The sequence below is a fragment of the Aethalodelphis obliquidens genome, unplaced genomic scaffold (genome assembly GCF_003676395.1).
Source record: "Aethalodelphis obliquidens isolate GAN/ISIS:26980383/991018 unplaced genomic scaffold, ASM367639v1 scaffold55, whole genome shotgun sequence".
Classification (NCBI taxonomy): Eukaryota; Metazoa; Chordata; class Mammalia; order Artiodactyla; family Delphinidae; genus Aethalodelphis; species Aethalodelphis obliquidens.
In genome coordinates, this window is record NW_020837999.1 from 6,959,038 (window position 1) to 6,976,649 (window position 17,612).

Below are 17,612 nucleotides of genomic sequence, written 5' to 3' on the forward strand. Positions count from 1 at the left end.
TGAATCTGTTGCAGTAGACTTACAAGAAATGATGAGGGCTTGCACCAGGACAATGGGAATGAAGAGGAGGGGAGGAATTTCTGAGAACAGCACGAGCATAACTGGCATTTCTAAACACCCAAATGGGCGCCATCAAACGGATGCCACCAAAATCAGGTGCTTCCCGTAATTCCCTTGACCAAGCGCAAGACCTGATCCCATATTATCAAGTTAAAGGGAAAAAATTACCTTTGCAGTGTCAAAGCCCTTAAAAAATACAGTTTTATGGAAAACCTACAGTAACCTTAGTTTATCATCACCTTGCTATCTTCCCAGGTCCGAAAGTGTTCAGGTTATTATGAACTAAAACATGCTAATTTTCTTCAGTCCCTATGCTTAACCATTATCATCTAACTGGGCATTTTGTTATCGTGACAGCAAGCCAGGCAGCCTGATGAAATCCTGGCCTTAGGGCATGACGCAGGCTGCCTTTCCAGAGTGGGCTGGCCCGTTTCTCTCTGAGCATCTCCAGGGTTTTTGTCTCTAGCAGCATTCCCTGGTTAGCTGAACCTCTGTAGCCATACCAAGATGTGATTCCTGAAACTTGTTTCTGTTCAAAGTTAGAACAGCCTGTGCCCAAGCAGTATCTGTTGGTTTACAGCACTGGCCATTTGGGAAGGACCTGAAACCAACGATGTCCTGATGGGATAAAAGCTGCCAAACTACCTTCATTTCTAGCCCCTCATTTCCTCCTCAACCCTCAAATGGACTTGGTCAAATTTGCTAGAGCAGCCCTCCGCAGAGGTAGGTAAGAGACACCAGTCACACAATTGACCTGTACTTATCAAAACACACACCCTTGGCCTTAGCTTTACTGTGAGTTTCTTCCCGTTGCTTCTTGGTCTGTCCAAGCAACCCCTATCTCTCCAGGGAACTTTCTCCCACTACCTCTACCTCTGCCTCTGCTGTCTTCCCAATTTCTCTCTTACCACCTACAACTTCCTGAACTAACGTAGAAGCAATGAGCTTTGACTCCATGCAACTCTCTCTTGCTCAACCTCCCAAGAATACCCTTGTCTGGTGTTTCTGTTCATACATGGTGTCAATTCCTCTGTATAAGTAAGCATTTTTACTTTACTTGATAATCTTAACTTTCCACTTGGGAGGAATTTAAAGTTATTTTCCTGTTAATAAGTCAGCAAAACTACTCTGAACCTGGGTATCTTCAAACACAAATATTTATTGAGTACCTGGTACATTCAAGACCCAGTGGCATGTGCACTGGACATGTTCAATAAATATTTGTTGTTTTGATTTGGTTTCCATTTGGTTTCCCTGAAACCAAAACTGAACTTTCTAACAGTTGTGAGAATTTGGACAAATTCCAATGAGATGCTTTGAGAATCTCACCTGAAAGCTGCCAAATGATAATGCAGGATTTACTTCGATAAACTTTATTTCACCTTAATTAAAATGTCGTAACCACCAAGTAAACTAGAAACCTAAGAGAGCTGAAGACAACTCTGTTTTTTGTGCTAGATGTTTTGCTGAATTTCTGTGGAAGAGTTAAGCTTTGAGTTACTCAGTAACCACAGCAGGGGCTCAGCTCTACTGTTTGTTCTCTGCCAAGGTCTTACTCTTGGATCCAAAGAAAAGAACAGAACAGCCCAGGAAGTGAGGCAGTGGTGGGGATCAGCTCAATTACCTGCTCACAGGAGTTACTACTGAGACCAGAGGCAAGGCTAGGGAAAGAGGAATTTTTTATTTTATTACTGATGTTGAAGGAAGTATTAAAAAGAAAAGAGAGGGTGATTGAATGTTACATTCTTTCCTCTCCATGGCTCCTCAAATCTACCCCTAACACAGCAAAGCACAGAGGCCTCTGAGATCCTTCCAACCTTGTTTTTGCTCAGAATAGAGAGAAGTAATGCTAATTTTTATCTGATAAAAGTTCTTAAGTTTACCTCCAGTTCCAGAAATGGTTAGAAGTTTCCATGAAGAATTTGATTTAAAAATATACAATTATTACAACACTTTACAGAATACCAGTGACAGTGGAGGGGAGGGGAGAGATAGAGACCCAGATTAGTTCGCCCAGTGTACAAGCTGTTTTTTCCTTTCCTCATCAAATCAGTCTAAGATGAACCAAAAGGAAAGGGATTTGGGATCATCAAAATCTAGACAATGAAAGCCAAGGGGAGCTGTGTGCAAGAGAACCAAAGACTGGGCTGGTATTAAAGACTCCAAAAGACCAATTGAAAGTCTCATTTGGAATGTGCGTCAGAGACAAATGCTTTCTAATTAAATATGGGCAACCAAAGGAAAAGGTGGCAGTCCCTGAGTTTGCTTCTGGGTCCTGGATTTTGAAGGACACCTGGGCAAACTTGATAGAGACTACCCAGAGGAGACGAACCAGATGGTGACATATCATAAACACTACCCCAAGAAAAACAGTTGGACACTGTAAGTTTTAACCTGGGAAGGCAGGGACATTTTCTTGATAGCTATCCAGACAAGGCTTTGAATCTCACCTTTGCCAGCTTTGTAATTTGGGGCAAGTTCCTAACCCTTGTAAATAGCAGTTGTTTCGTCTGTAGACTGGGCATATTATTATCTTCCTGGTAGAGCTGACGAGAATTATATAAGCTAATGCCTGCAAAGCACTTAGCATAGATCCTGGAATGTAGTAACTGGAACCTATCATTTTCATATTCAAAGATTTAAAGATTTTGGACTTCCCTGGCGGTCCAGTGGTTAAGACTCTGCACTTCCGCTGCAGGGGGCACAGGTTTGATCCCTGGTCAGGGATCGCGTGCTGCGAGGTGCGACCAAAAAAAACAAAACAAGAAAAGATTTAAAGATTTTTGACATGAGCTAGTGTGAAGTAATGGTTAAATTCTAGACAATGAAATATTATACAGTCATTAGAAATAATTTTGCCAGTCAGGGCGCACCTCAACACCTCTGTTCCATCAGTTCCACCTGAACTGGGCTTCTCTCAGTCTCCTTTCCTTCTTTGTCACCAGCCAGGGGCTCAGGCTCTTTCTAGTTCCTCTTTGGTGCTGCCACCACCTTTGTGTCATGCCCTGGTACTCCTCTCTCCCCAAGCCTCTGTGGGACACAACCCTGATGCCCTTGTTGCTCACAAAGTCCAGACCTTCTTGACTAGGTGATAATAATATTGACATTGAAAAATAGAAAAATAAGAAGGTTCATATTGACAAATCTCACTTCCACCCCTGTCTGTCTGCACCTGCTCCATCATCCCCACTTTGTGATACAAAAGTTAGCATACTATAAACACTGCTCTGCAGCTCGCTTTTTTCTACTTAGTGAGCCTAGAGATCCTTCCATATCAGTACAAAGAGAACAGCCTCATTCTTTTTGACAGTGGCATAGTTTTCCATTGTGGGGATGTACCTTGGTTTAACTAGTCTGCTATAGATGGAAGTTGTTTCTAGTCTTTTGCCATTGCAAATCAAGTTACAATTGGTAACTTAATTTATACCTATGCAGATATGTCTGTAGGATACACTTTCTGAAGTGGGATTTCCAGCTCAAAGGGTAAACTCATTTGTAATGCTGGTATTGCCAGATTTCCTTCAAAGGATTATAGCATTCTGCACTCCCATCAGCAATGAGTGAAAGGGCATTTTCCTCACACCCTAGCAAGAGTGTGTTGTCTAACTTAGTTGATGTCTTTGAATTCTAATGGTTTCAGTGGTAATCCTTTTTAGGGAATCAGGTGGGAACTAGGAAAAGAACAGTGCTTAAAAAGTCTGCAAAGAACCACTGAGGAATGCTAAAATTAGCAGGTGAAAGTCTGATGAAAAACGACGTATCTTATATTCTCAAAGTATCTTCTTTCAGGATACTTGTTTAATAAAAAGGGAAATATCGTAATTTTACAGCAGAGAAAGAAACTCGGCAGTCCTGATCTTAACCAAGTGATCAAAATTAACATCACTAGTAATGGGGCAAATTGATATCATGTGCCTCCTGATACGATGCACTAAGAAGGGTACAATATTATTTCTTTAGTATTCCTACCAAAAAAAGTATAACTTGAATCTAATCCTGAGGAAACCTCAGATGTACTCAAATTGAGAGACGTTCTTCAAAAATAACTGGCCCGGGGACTTCCCTGGTGGTGCAGTGGTTAAGAATCCGCCTGCCAATGTGGGGGACACAGGTTCGAGCCCTGGTCCAGGAAGATCCCACATGCCGTGGAGCAACTAAGCCCGTGCACCACAACTACTGAGCCTGCGCTCTAGAGCCCAGAGCCACAACTACTGAGTCTGCGTGCCACAACTACTGAAGCCCGCGCGCCTAGAGCCAGCGCTCTGTAACAAAGAGAAGCCACCGCAATGAGAAGCCCGCACACCACGTTGAAGAGTAGCCCGCGCTCACCGCAACTAGAGAAAGCCTGCACGCAGCAACGAAGACCCAACGGAGCCATAAATTATTTAATAAATTTATTTTAAAAATAAAAATAACTGGCCCATACTCTTAAAAAATTACACAGTCATGAAAGACAAAAGAGAGCAAATCTTCCAAACTAGAGGAGACCAAAGAGACATGACAATTAAATGCAATGTGACCCTGGACCAGGAAATGGGGGGTGGGGGGGAGTGGACTTTTGGGGGCTATGAAATGTTTCCCAGTGTGTGATCCAGGGATCCAAGGAGGTCCACAAAACCTTACAGTGTATTCATGAAGGCAAAACTATTTTATATAAACTATTTAAATAATTAGATGTAATTTAGCAAGACTATAAAGAGATCCTGAGACCAAAAATTTTGAGAACAACTGCTATAAAGAACATTAGTGGGACACTTGGCAAATTTAGAATAAGATATATGGATTTGAAAATGGTACTATATTACTGTCAATTTCCTATCTTTGATCTTATACTGTGGTCATATAAGGGAATATCCTGGTTTTTAGGAACCTCAGTCTTCATAAGGGTAAAAGGGCATTATATCTGCAAATTATTCTCAAACAGTACAGAAAAATAATAGGGAGAGGGAGTCAGAGAGAAACAGAGAGAGGGAGAGGGAGAGAGAAAGAAGAATACCAAAAGCAAAGCAAAAAGCAAATGTGGTAAAATGTTAACAATGTGAGCATTTGGGGAATCTGGATGAAGAGTATACAAGAATATTTTGTACTATTTTTGCAACTTTTTTATTACTTTAAAATTATTTTAAAATAAAAAGACTTTGTGTCTTAGTCTTGCAAATTAAGAAATTTTTACATTATCACCTCCTGATCTTTCCCTCTCCTGACCCCAGTTCCATGGACACCCACCTGTCTGCCCTTCCCCTTCCCCTATACACACTTTAGTCAGATGGCCAGTAGCATTGATTGGGATGTTTATCTTCATGTCTGGGGTCTGCTGTGAAGCACGGTGCTCCTTGAGGACAAAGTCATCTTTATAACCCCGGGCCCAGCACCAACCATGCCTGGTACGTATTGGCATTTATTAAACATTTGTTAATTAAATGATCATATGACTCAATGAATGGATGAAGAAATTAAACACAACCCCTGATGTATAGTTCTTCACTACCTGGCCAGGTGGTATCTGCACCCTTATCTCTTTTCCCACAGATGTTCACCAGACCCCCTTTACCCCTTGGGCAGGGTCCCCTCACCTGCCTTCCTCCAAGGACCTTCTTTACAAGGCACAAGTCTCACAACTCCTACAAGCTGGAACAATAGGTCTGAACAGCATATTCCCACCTCAGGATCTTTGTATCTCCTGTTTCTTCTGTGCGAAAAGCTCTTCCCAAAGATATTTGACTCCCTCCCTCATTTTATTCTGGTCCCTTAGTGTCAGTTTATTAGGGAGGCCTTTCCCACCTCCTTTCTACAACAGTAGCCTCCTTACCTCCTCCCATCACTTTCTATCCCCTTGCCCTGTTGTATTTTCCTCTGTAACCCTTATTAACACCTGACTGACATGTTATAGATCTATTTTTTATATACTGATTCCTTTATGTGATCACTGCATGTCTTCCTGTCTGGAGCTCCCAGTCCCTAGAACAGTGCCTGCTGACTCAGGTAGTGCTCCTGTGTTTGCTGAACACAAGTGGTTGAATAGGAGACTTTCCACTTGTCTTTAATCTGGAGTGACAAGGAGCCTCCAACCATTCTGGGGTTTTTAAGGACAGTTCCTTGTAATTTCATACTGTACACGGGCCCTCGAGATGTCCAGGGTCTAAATCAGTCAAGAACTTAGACGCAGCTTCAGTCTAGGTAGAGATTTCCTGTCTAATGAATAAAGAACTCTTTAGAATGCCTGTGACTGTACCAACTTCAAGAAGTCTTCAGTCACACAGAAGGTGGCATACTTGTATCCTGTGAATACAGTTGCAGCAATCCTTATGATACTGTTTTTGGCTATTTAGGAAGAGGGAAATAAACATAAACCTGCCCTTTTCTCCATTAGTTTGACTCCATTTCCCCAATAACTAAAATAAGTAAAAATAACAATATGAATAAATAAAAATAATTCATTCTGTTTGCTTCTTAGAAGTATGTCAGTAGTTGCATGTATGTTTTTCACCTGCCCCACCCTGTCTCCTGATTCCCCAAGAGAATTTTTCCAAGTATTTCCCACCCAGCTCATCCACCCCAGAAATGTCCTTGGCAGCACCCTGAGGCCCCTGCTCCTGTGCCCCCTCCCACCACTTCAAGGCTGAATGGGGAATGAGTCCACTGTACACACAGGTGTAACCATTGTGTGTCCTTGACTGGGTCACTGACACATCAGCTCTTAGAGGCCTGAAAGTAGCACCTGTTTCAGAATATTTCTCTTCTCTCCCCTATGATTAGATAACGTGGGCTCTTATTCTCTCTCTTTCCCTAAAAACCTGTGAGAAAGAGGATATTGCACTGAGAGGTAGAAGACTACCTCTCATTCTGGACAGTCAACTTGGCTAGTTATATACTATTTTATTTATGTAGAAAATAGACTATCTTCTACCTCCTGGTTTAGTTAACCAGGAAAAAAGAAAAAAAATTCCTGCGAAGTTCTCATCAGCTAGGTATTTTCTAAGTTTGAATTTGTGAACATGTTCTCCTTTTCCTTTTCTATAAAGATGAAGAAGAAAGTGAGGGAGTATGGGTAGGAAAGGTGGACCTTCTTTCTCTGGACCTGACTGAACTTTAAAACTTCTCTACTAATTAACCAGCACTGGGCTCTACACTTTGCTTAACCCTGGGAGCAGGTCATCAGCCTTTGACCTCAGGCCTCCCCTCCTCACCAGCTCCATCCCCCATCCTAGCCTCTGGAACCTCATCCAGATTTAGAGGAAAGAACCAGTTCAGAGGGATTGCCTCAAACCACACTATCTCCACTCGCCCAGACCTGTGGAAGATTAGCAACCATGCTTTCCAATGGGATAGGAACTGTAGCTGCTGGAAAAAGGTAAGAGGGGTGAGCTTTCCCTTTGCATGCCCTCACTGGCTTTTCTGACCTCTGAGGGACTCACCAGGATGACCTCGACACCTTCGAGAAGACCAGGCCCTCTCCGTGGTAGTTTTAAACAGACTTGTTTGGAAGACGTCATTCCAAGTGCCCTCCCTCCCACTCCCTTCTAGGGGTAAGGCCTTACCCTAAGCCACACCTTGGATTCTTAACCCAAGAAACAGGGGATGTCTTCCCTTGTACAGAGATGCTGCATCAGTGTCAGCCCTCACAGCAGTCCAGGAGATGCTCCAAGGGGAATTGCTGGGCCTTCCATACATCTGAAAAGAGGACAAATTTAATCTATGAGGACCTCCTAACTCCCTTTTTGCTCCTCCTTCCACTCAATTCCCCCCTGCCCCACCCCCATCACATCCCCCATCCCCCCACCCAAGGTCTCAGTGACCTTTGACAAAGGACTGCAGCCCTCAACATCACACACATTCCCTTCTTGATCTGGTTTTTTACAGGAAGCTAGAAGTGAGGCTGTGGCTTGACCACCTTGGTTTTTCTTTGTGCTTAACAGAACTCCTAGGGCCCCCTCAGCCTCCACTTGTATTTCCAAATGTAGCTGAGGGACAAAATGGGAAACAGAGGCAAGTAAGCTGAGGAGAAGAATGGCAAGATTCTCTCTGCTTCCTCACCCTGCCTTCCATGGCTCCCTCAGTGCCTCTGCTCTCCCATTCTGTGCCTCTGTTCTTAAAAGGACTGCAGGGTTCACTTCAGATCATGCAAGAAGCCAAGTACCCCTCAGCTGCCCCCAGCTTCCAGCCAGCCCCACGCTTGCCCAGCAGACCACTTTGGTGAGTCCTTTCTTCACTGCGTGCATAACCTGCTTTTCTGCTGGGGGAAGATTGAGAAGACTCAGTACCCTCATGCAGACTCCCCTCTCTAGACCTAAGGGCCCCAAGTCAGCCACAGGAAGTTCCTGGCCCCTCATGTCTTATCTACAAAAACATTACAAGAGCGTTTATCTCTTGGTTTACTTAATTGGGTGTCCCAATTCTCCTAATTTGCCAATTTCATGATCTCATTTTTTAAAAAGTGAAATTAGTTTTATTTACTTTAGCGAATACAGGTTGGAAGTTACTAAAACTTCTAAGAATCAGAAAATGCTGAGGGCCTGAACTAAGGCAGCGAGAGAACAAGGAAACAGAATGCATAGAATCTAGGGTGTGACTAATAAGAAGGGTAAGAGGGAGAAATCCAGGGTGGCTCTCAGGTAACTGTGGGTCCCATTTGCTGAGTTGAAGGACACAGAAGGAGAAACGTGTGTGGGTGAGAGTTATGAGTTCAGTTTGTTCGTATTTCACTAAGGAATCTGCAGGACATCCAGGTGGAATTGTCCAGCAAACAACTGGTCTGGAACTCAGTGGAAGGATTAGGCTGGAGCTAGAGACTTCCGGTGTTTTCAGCACATTGATTGTGGCTAAAGTAAATAAAACTAATTTCACTTTTTAAAAAATGAGATCATGAAATTGACAAATTAGGAGAATTCATTCCTTAGCCCTCTCATGTTGCTGAAATCCATCTGCTGAATCAATCAAAATCCTCCCAATCCTTTAACATCCAGGTTAAAAATCCATCTATTTCTGAGTCCTTCCCTAATCAGCTTCTGTTAATGTCTCCTCCAACTGACCTAAGTTTTCATTGGGCACTAAAGTTCTCTGCCATTTTTCTTGTGTGCATGTCCCATCTCACCAATTGGAAACTTTGCATTCTTTATATTTTCCAGCATGAGGCCTTGGGCACACAATACTTCTAATAACCTCAGTTACTTCAATAGTTGATTCTAATTTCAACATGACTATGGCCAGGCAAGTGAAACTATCCACTTGTAAGGAGTCCAGGACTGGACTTGTCCCGGGCCCTTGTACTTTTCAAAGATTTTGGCCCTCCTCCTGGCCACAGCAGGTGGGATGGTAATCTATGCTTTACTGGGGCAAATCTGTGGTGGGCAGTGGGACAGGTGATTTCTCAGCCTAGCTTAACTCGGCTTTCTGTCCCCCTATAGGAGTGTATGTCTTCTCTCCTTGCTGCTTATTGGCCTTTGGAGCTGTGTGACCTGTCATTGGAGCCCTGGGGAGGACATCTGCACAGCCAAGCCTCGGGACATTCCCATGAATCCCATGTGTATTTACCGTGCCCCAGAGAAGAAAGCAACCGAGGGCGAGGGCTCAGAGCAGAAGATCCCCGGGGCCACCAACCGGCGGGTTTGGGAACTGTCCAAGGCCAATTCCCACTTTGCCGCCACCTTCTATCAGCATCTGGCAGACAAGAAGAATGACAAGGACAACATTTTCCTGTCACCTCTGAGTATCTCCACAGCTTTTGCTATGACCAAGCTGGGTGCCTGTGACAACACCCTCAAGCAGCTGATGGAGGTACAACCCAAAGCCCTTCTGCCTAACCTCCTTGCTGGAACACCCAGGAGAACATCTATGTGTTGGTCTAGAGCCGTTTAGAGACTTTGGGTGGTATCCCAGTCTCTTTGTGTTTCTTTTTCTCTTTCTCCTTCCTACCCTTTATTCTTCTTTTATCCATTTATTCATCTGGAAAGCATGAGCTGAGCATTTATGCTGTGCCAGGCACTGTGTTTGAAGGGACTCACAACTATTGGTCAGGGGCTGAGGGGCACTGTGCTCACCACCCATGTTAGCCAGGCTGCTTTACCAGACCCACCGCTATTTTCTTTTGGCTTCTACAGGTTTTTAAGTTTGATACCATCTCTGAGAAGACATCTGATCAGATCCACTTTTTCTTTGCCAAACTGAACTGCCGACTCTATCGAAAAGCCAATAAATCCTCTGAGTTGGTATCAGCCAACCGTCTTTTTGGAGACAAATCCCTTACCTTCAATGAGACCTACCAGGACATCAGTGAGATGGTATATGGAGCCAAGCTCCAGCCCCTGGACTTCAAGGTGAGTTGCAGATGTCATCCCTGACCTCAGAGTTCTTCTTCTCCACTCAGAAATTAAAGAGATAGAGAAGCAGGATCCAAATTAACACTGCTGTGGTAGTTGAAGGCAGGTGGAGGTGTTATAAAACTATAAGTCAGAGCCCCTGGGATATGTATTCTTGCTTGAAACCTGAGAAATCAATGTAATCTCTGGATTGTAGAGGCTGCTCTGAAAAAGTTATATAAAAGTTATATAAAAGTCCTGAAATCTACTGACTTTATTCAATCAGTATTTCTCAAACTTTTTGGACCACATGGGCATCTCTCCTGCCCACCTCCCAACTCCTGTGTCACTCATTAGCTTCCCATAGAACATATCTCATGAATACTCATAAGAGTTCAAATTTCCAGAGTCAGAGAAGATAATATTTTGTTTTCTTTTCTCAGACTATATTTCTCCTCTTCTGTTTCTTTATTTCTTCCTCTTTTTCTTTCCTTTCTTTCTCTTTCTTCTGTTACCATTTATTAACGATATGAAAGATTCACAACACTACACTAGATATGTGAGGTTTCCCCAATCTGGGTTAGAGAGATGGCTTAACCAAATGGTGGGAAAGAGCAGAGGGATGATGGACGAAATAAAGTGCTTCACAGGGAAATGGAGAAGCCAATTGAATAGCACAGTTGCGTAGGTTTGTTTCCTGTTCTCCTCAGGGAAATGCAGAGCAGTCCAGAGTGACCATCAACCAATGGATATCCAACAAGACTGATGGGCGTATCACTGATGTCATTCCCCCAGAAGCCATCAATGAGTTCACTGTCTTGGTGCTGGTCAACACCATTTACTTCAAGGTACTCAAAATGTCCCTGGGGAGACCTCAGGGATGACTTGTTTTCCCTCCAGCTTACCTTCTTTCATACCATTGGGCATGTGTCAGTAGATCTTTTTGAGAAATGGTACATGCATGGTCTGGGTAAAATACAAATTTGCTGAGTCTAGAGTCATGTCTAGGGCTGTGGCTACTGGGCTGAGGTCCAAAGGGGGCCTGGTAGTGTCTCTGGGCCCAAGGCAAAGTGTACACACTCACAGACCCAGCACGCTCAGCAGCAAGGTGTGCGTGGTAATAAATTCTCATATATATGTGACGATTTCTCCTGTCCCTAATTAACTCCATTTTGAAATCTGGAACAAAATGACAGAGTCTATAGACAATCCTCAGTGATGAGATTTTCTCCATCATCTAGAGCAGCTTCTGCAGTGACTCAAAATTCCTCTTGCCTGAAGCTTCTGAACCTCCTGATGCCAGACTAACCTCAAACTTTGCAGAAGCCTTGTTACATGATCATGCAGACGGCTTTGTCTTTCTCAGAGAGTCAAGAGTTCTAAAGACTGTTCCAACTTTATTACATTTAGGAAGGTTGAGGGAGAAGGTCCTGGGAATAAACAGACCATTGATACTCAGGAGGGCCTCCAGCTTAACGCAGGTTGAATTGTGCCCTTCCCGGGTCATGCTCCAGATACACTCTTCTCCCCGACTGGGCCCAGGGGGTTAGCCAGTCACTGCTGTTGGCAATTACTCTGTTGCTTAGGGGGTCCCTCACCCTAAGAATGGAGTAGGTTGCATTTCTACAATGTGTACTGCCCTTTACAATTTATGGAACACTTTGCCTTTTATTAGTCCTCCTGACCTTCATAACATCACAAATGTGAACTTGGGCTGCTCAGACAGATTACTTAATGTAAATTCTGACTCTTCCATTTCTGACTGCAAACTTGAGTAAGTTACTTGAGACTCTTCTATGCCCCGACTTCTGCATCTATAAAATGGTAATAATGATACATCTACCTTACACGGTTACTGAAGGGATTAAGTTAATGCACATAAAATGCTTGGAGCAGTGCCTGGCACACAGCAAGCATCGTACAAATATTAGTGATAACCAGCTCCTAATCTTACAGATGAAGAGCCACCACTCAAAGAGTTAAATGACTTGTCCCAAAATCAAAGAGCCAGAAGATGACAGGGAATGATAATTACAACTCAGAAATGTCAAAGAGGTGTCTTGTATCCCCTCCTTCTTTGAACAGAAAGTTGGCCAGGCCTCACTCTCTGCCCAGCAGGACTCCCAGATGACCCCCCTGGGGTTATTACCTCTGTCTGGCTTTATTCATCAGGAACAGAGCCCAGCATTTTGGAGGATGTCCTTTGAGAAAGAGGCTGGTGGGAGGCAGAAAGCAAAAGGCAGTTAGATTTAAACTCCAGAAGAGACTTGCAAAGAGGCCAGTAGGTTGTTCTTGTTTTTATTTTTCTTGTTATAAAAGCAAATAGTAACTGCTGAAAACCTAGGAAAATCTAGGAAATACAGAAAAGTTCACAGGAAAAAAATGACTCATGATTCTATCACTCTGACACAGTCAGTGTTAAGACGTTTGCATGCATATCCCTCTAGCCTTTGTTCTTAACAATTACACTTACATATTAATATAATAAAATATTGTGACTACTTCCCATGTCAATATTCTCCTACGGATGTTTTTGGTCTTCTTGCTTTGTGATTCTCCCACCTGGCGTCTTCTTCCAGGGCCTGTGGAAGTCAAAGTTCAGCCCTGAGAACACAAGGAAGGAACTTTTCTACAAGGCCGATGGGGAGTCGTGTTCGGTATTCATGATGTACCAGGAAGGCAAGTTCCGCTATCGGCGCGTGGCAGAGGGCACCCAGGTGCTTGAGTTGCCCTTCAAGGGTGATGACATCACCATGGTGCTCATCCTGCCCAAGCTTGAGAAGAGCCTGACCAAGGTGGAACAGGAACTCACCCCAGAGGTGCTGCAGGAGTGGCTAGATGAGCTGACAGAGACACTGCTTGTGGTCCACATGCCCCGCTTCCGCATTGAGGACAGCTTCAGCGTGAAAGAGCGGCTGCAAGACATGGGCCTTGAGGACCTCTTCAGCCCTGAGAAGTCCAAGCTCCCAGGTGAGTGCAGGAAGGACTTTCCTCCTCTCTCTGTCCCCAAAGAAGTCTGACCAAAGGTGGAAGAGATGGGGAAAGAGTAGAAAAGGGCGAATCAGGACACCTGGATTCTAATCCCAGCTCTACTGCTAACTCAGGGAAATCCCTTCCCTCTCAAGGTGTCAGTTTTCTCTTCTGTAAAATGGGACGTTGGCTCTTGGATCTCCACAGGCCCATATGGCACTGGAACCTTTTGAGTCTGTAACTGATAGAAGAGATGGGACCAGGTAGAAAAGAACTTGAAAAGCATCAGAAAATTCAGAGCAAGGAGACAGATATGATTAAGAGCCAGGGACATCCGGGTCCCACAAAATAGGCATAGCTGACATGTAATAGCCCTTCTTCACCTGATATTCCAAAGGGCTCATGTGATTTCTAAGGTCACATGGACAGATACAGTCACCCCCTTCCCAGTTTTGATACTTTGATAACGGTGTTAAGTTGGTTTGGTTCTTCCAACCCACCATCCTTTAAAAAATATGCATTAAAATCTCTCTCTTTTTTTTTTTTGGCCGCACTGTGTGGCTTGTGGGACCTTAGTTCCCGACCAGGGATTGAACCCTTGGCAGTGAGAGCACGGAGTCCTAACCACTGGACTGCCAGGGAATTCCCTAAAATATCTCTTTTTTAAAAAGGAGTTTACAACGTTAGTTAATTGGATTTACCTTTAATGGTCTGTCTTTAAACTAAGTCTGAAAACCACTCCCAAAGTGTTGCCACACTGGAAGGGAAGACATTCCTACCAGATGGAGTGAGTTTTTCTTTAAGAACAGAGTCCTCACCCCCCCACCCCAACCCCCGCCATGAGCTGAAGCAGGAGATTAAATTCACGGGAGCCAGGCTGAATAAACCCAAAGTACTTTATTATTTTTAACATGTATTTATTTTTCAGGGTATCATTAAGTGAGGGTCCAGGATTTCTTTCTATTTTTCAAAAAAGCCCCAAAGGACCTCTTAATTTAAACTAAATTCCTTTCTGTGGGTTGAAGCCAACCTTCTCCCATTTCACAGAGCTTTCTCTGGTCTTCCTTCTAGGTATTGTTGCAGAAGGCCCGAGGGACCTCTATGTCTCAGATGCATTCCACAAGGCATTTCTTGAGGTGAGTACACCTCTCTTCGCTCTCTATTCTTCTGCTGCTTTTTTTATTCAATACATCAATATCTCATGTGATTAGTAACTTTGGAGTTGTTCCTCCACTGGCTCTTACAGTGTAGACAGCAGATGTGTGAACACTAGGAGACAGCTGTGGAAAAAGGCATGATTGCAGTGTCCCTCAAACCCCAAATCTGTAGTGCCCTCCTCCACGAGGACTGCTACAATATAGCCCTGACTTGAAGCCCTCATGGTCTAATTGTTCCACCCTCCATCCTCTACCTCTCCTGGGAACATAGACATTAAGGGGAAGGTGACACAGGAAAAGCAGGCAGCAAAGGCATTCAGAGGAGGAGAACCAGGAGAGGATGAGCTAATGGAAACCCAGGAAGGAGTGTTAAGACAATGGAAAGCATTTAGTAAGAAGATTTTTTGAAAAGTGACCGAGGTGACTTTTCCCTGAGGAATTTGGACAGAGCAGTAGGGGCACATGCCTAGTTGTAATGGCTGAAGAGCAAATGGAAAGTAAGGAAGGGGAGCTGGTGAGTGTAGATTGTGTCCTAGAGTGTGTTCCAGAAAACCAGAGCTCTAGACTATACTGCAGGTAACAGAAAGTTAGATGGTCAAATAAATGTACATCCTCTTCTTGGGAAATTAACAAGAAATAATGCACATTGGAGTGCCGACGTCTGAGCAGTTCCATAGTGAAGAAAATGGTTCAGTATTGCTTCACCTAGTGTTGCCCCAACTAAGATGCCCATGGAAACCTTTACTAGAGTAAGAGTTGTATAAAGCCTTTAGAACTTCTGGTTCTCAAACACTGAGCTATATAGATCAATGGCATTAGCTTTCTGGGGAGCTTGACTCAGGATTGGGTCTGAGAATCTGTATATTTACAAAGTTCCTCAAGGAATTTTGATGCACAACCAGGTCTGGGAACCATTTATACAGATTATTCTTTGGGAGAACCAGGCTATGAGGGAAATGTGATGGGGCAATGTTAGAGAAGGTCACAGGATTGAGGAAATTGCAAAGAAAGAAGATTGTGGTCAGAGAGGAAGGTTTCAGGGCATCATGCTAGTAAATATAGTTGCAGAGTCCAAGCTCAGTGGGAAATATGTAGTTAGGAGGAAAGTGGAGGGATCAAGGGGCAGGAGGAGGTCAGAGTAATTGTAATGGAAGTGAGGAAGTGTGATAGCTTAAAAAAACCGAAGGTTATATAGTCTGAGAGAAGGATAATGTAATTATAATCTCAAAAGTCCAGATGTTCTGAGAGATGGCAAGTTCAAGGTGTAGCCATGGACTGGTTTCCTTAAGTGAAGGTAATGCTCATTGGGTTTGATGAGATGAAAGACATGGGAGGTTAGAGTATTGAATGGGTCTCCTACCACGATATTTTAATTGTCTAGGTCATATGATATCAGGAGTTAGGATAGACAGAAAGGCTACGGGCTAGGCAACAAAATCCTCAATGTGGGAATATAATCCATAGGACAATAGATATTAGTGACCTGTAGGACAACAGCAAGAGTAGAGGGATATATCTTAAAGATACTGAGGTCAGAACAGGGGATTTTACATGAGTACTGGATTCATGGTTTTGGAAGTAAAAACAACACTGATACCATATGGATTATGGAAGAAAGAGCACTTAGAAAGGCTGCAAGGGAAGATGAGTCCTCAGGGTTTTAACTGTGATTGAGAATCTTCTTCCAAGGACCCCAAATAGAAGTGGTCAGCTCAGTCCTCCTTGAGGGCCTTGAATAACTATTAAGAAGAAGCGGAAGTTTACATTCATTTTGTCTACTTGAGCCAACTAAACAATGATGCAAGGCTCCTCCATGGCTCTTGGGAACCCAATACATACACCCCAACTGATTGCAGATCTCCTGAGAAGCCATTAAATAAACCAGAATCTGATTCGAATAAAAGGATCCTGGTCTTACAAAAGCTCCAGTCTGCTCATAAATTTAGTACTAGAATGATCATGAAATAGGTAGTATGGCCAGAAGGGAGGTGGTAAGGAAGGAGGGAGGGAGAGAACAGCATCAACCAGCTCCTCAAGACTCAGGAATCTGAAGTGCTTTCATTAGAGGCAGGGACAGAGTTTTAGTGACATTCTGGGTCCCCAAACAAAGTTTTCTAAAGATATCTCCCTCCAGACCTGTGCAGTTCTACTTATCAGCAAGTTCAAATACCATCACTTCAGTCTGTTACTCCAAGAAGTACTCATCTCATCCCGCCAGAGGACCCTCCTCTTTTCATAGGCCCTAGTTCCTGAGTGGCTGCTTACAGTAGTTGTATCTGGGATCTTGATGCTCCAGGAGTGAAACTACCTCAACTATAGTGCTCTAATCTGGAGTCAAAATGTCTTTTAGTATCTAGTACAATACCATATACAATGGTGCCAGCCAGAAATGTGACAACCTCGTATACATCCAGATTTCTGGTTTAGAGATTATCTGGATGGACCCTGGCACTTATTATTCAGCACAAGGCTTGGATGAATACAAGTGCTTACATCAATATTCAGTGGATGAAAGAAAGACTAAAAGTAGGGTTCCAGAGGGAACCCAACCTGACCCAAGTGTACTTTCACATGGAAAACAAATGGCATTTTGAGGAATTGCTGTGTCGATGGATGATTCACCTGCCTGTAATGAGCTGCAGAGTAGCTAATGTAGCAGTTTGTTTCCTATTTGACCTGCAGGTAAACGAGGAAGGCAGTGAAGCAGCAGCAAGTACCGTCATTGGCATTGCTGGCCGTTCGCTGAACCCCAGCAGAGTGACCTTCAAGGCCAACAGGCCCTTCCTGGTTCTTATCAGGGAAGTTGCTCTGAACACTATTATCTTCATGGGCAGAGTAGCCAACCCTTGTGTTAACTAAAATGTTATCCTTTATAGTTCTTCCTATTTTGGTTTGTGAATAGAAGTAAAAATAAATACAACTACTCCCATATCTCACAATTACGAATGGACTTTGCCACCTGAAACGAAGACAAGGAAAGGAGAAATGGATAGAGATGCTGTTGGGCATTTGGTAAAATGAGGCTTTCAATTGTTCTCTACCAGCGAACACATCTGGGTCAAGAAAGTGAAGAAGGGAGATATGTCACTGCTTCATCTTGAAAGATGGTAGGCATCCTGAGAGGGCAGGG

General features: G+C 43.6%; 2 protein-coding genes across 14 annotated transcripts in view; both read left to right on the forward strand.

The window, feature by feature from the left end:
- RC3H1 (ring finger and CCCH-type domains 1) overlaps nucleotides 1-7,370 on the forward strand; it is a 105,940-nt gene extending 98,570 nt beyond the window's left edge. The window contains exons 19-20 of one of the 6 annotated variants that reach the window (XM_027086278.1): nucleotides 5,271-5,444; nucleotides 7,269-7,370. In XM_027086278.1, the coding sequence (XP_026942079.1) occupies nucleotides 5,271-5,417 (147 nt within the window). In that variant the 3' untranslated portion in view covers nucleotides 5,418-5,444; nucleotides 7,269-7,370. Of the gene's footprint in view, nucleotides 1-5,270; nucleotides 6,995-7,082; nucleotides 7,189-7,250 lie in introns of those variants that run through there. The other 5 variants (XM_027086277.1, XM_027086276.1, XM_027086275.1 and 2 more) reach the window with 5 other exon arrangements.
- Nucleotides 7,273-17,612, forward strand: part of SERPINC1 (serpin family C member 1) — a 43,455-nt gene continuing 33,115 nt past the window's right edge. For 6 of the 8 annotated variants that reach the window (XR_003428542.1, XR_003428543.1, XR_003428541.1 and 3 more), the window contains exons 1-6: nucleotides 9,227-9,372; nucleotides 9,465-9,834; nucleotides 10,158-10,373; nucleotides 11,066-11,203; nucleotides 12,935-13,325; nucleotides 14,397-14,461. Coding sequence is in view for 3 of the 8 variants with exons in the window: in XM_027086288.1 (XP_026942089.1) it covers nucleotides 9,254-9,372; nucleotides 9,465-9,834; nucleotides 10,158-10,373; nucleotides 11,066-11,203; nucleotides 12,935-13,325; nucleotides 14,397-14,461 (1,299 nt within the window). In the remaining 5 variants the exon portion in view is untranslated. Of the gene's footprint in view, nucleotides 7,412-9,185; nucleotides 9,373-9,464; nucleotides 9,835-10,157; nucleotides 10,374-11,065; nucleotides 11,204-12,934; nucleotides 13,326-14,396; nucleotides 14,462-17,164; nucleotides 17,419-17,612 lie in introns of those variants that run through there. The other 2 variants (XM_027086286.1, XM_027086287.1) reach the window with 2 other exon arrangements.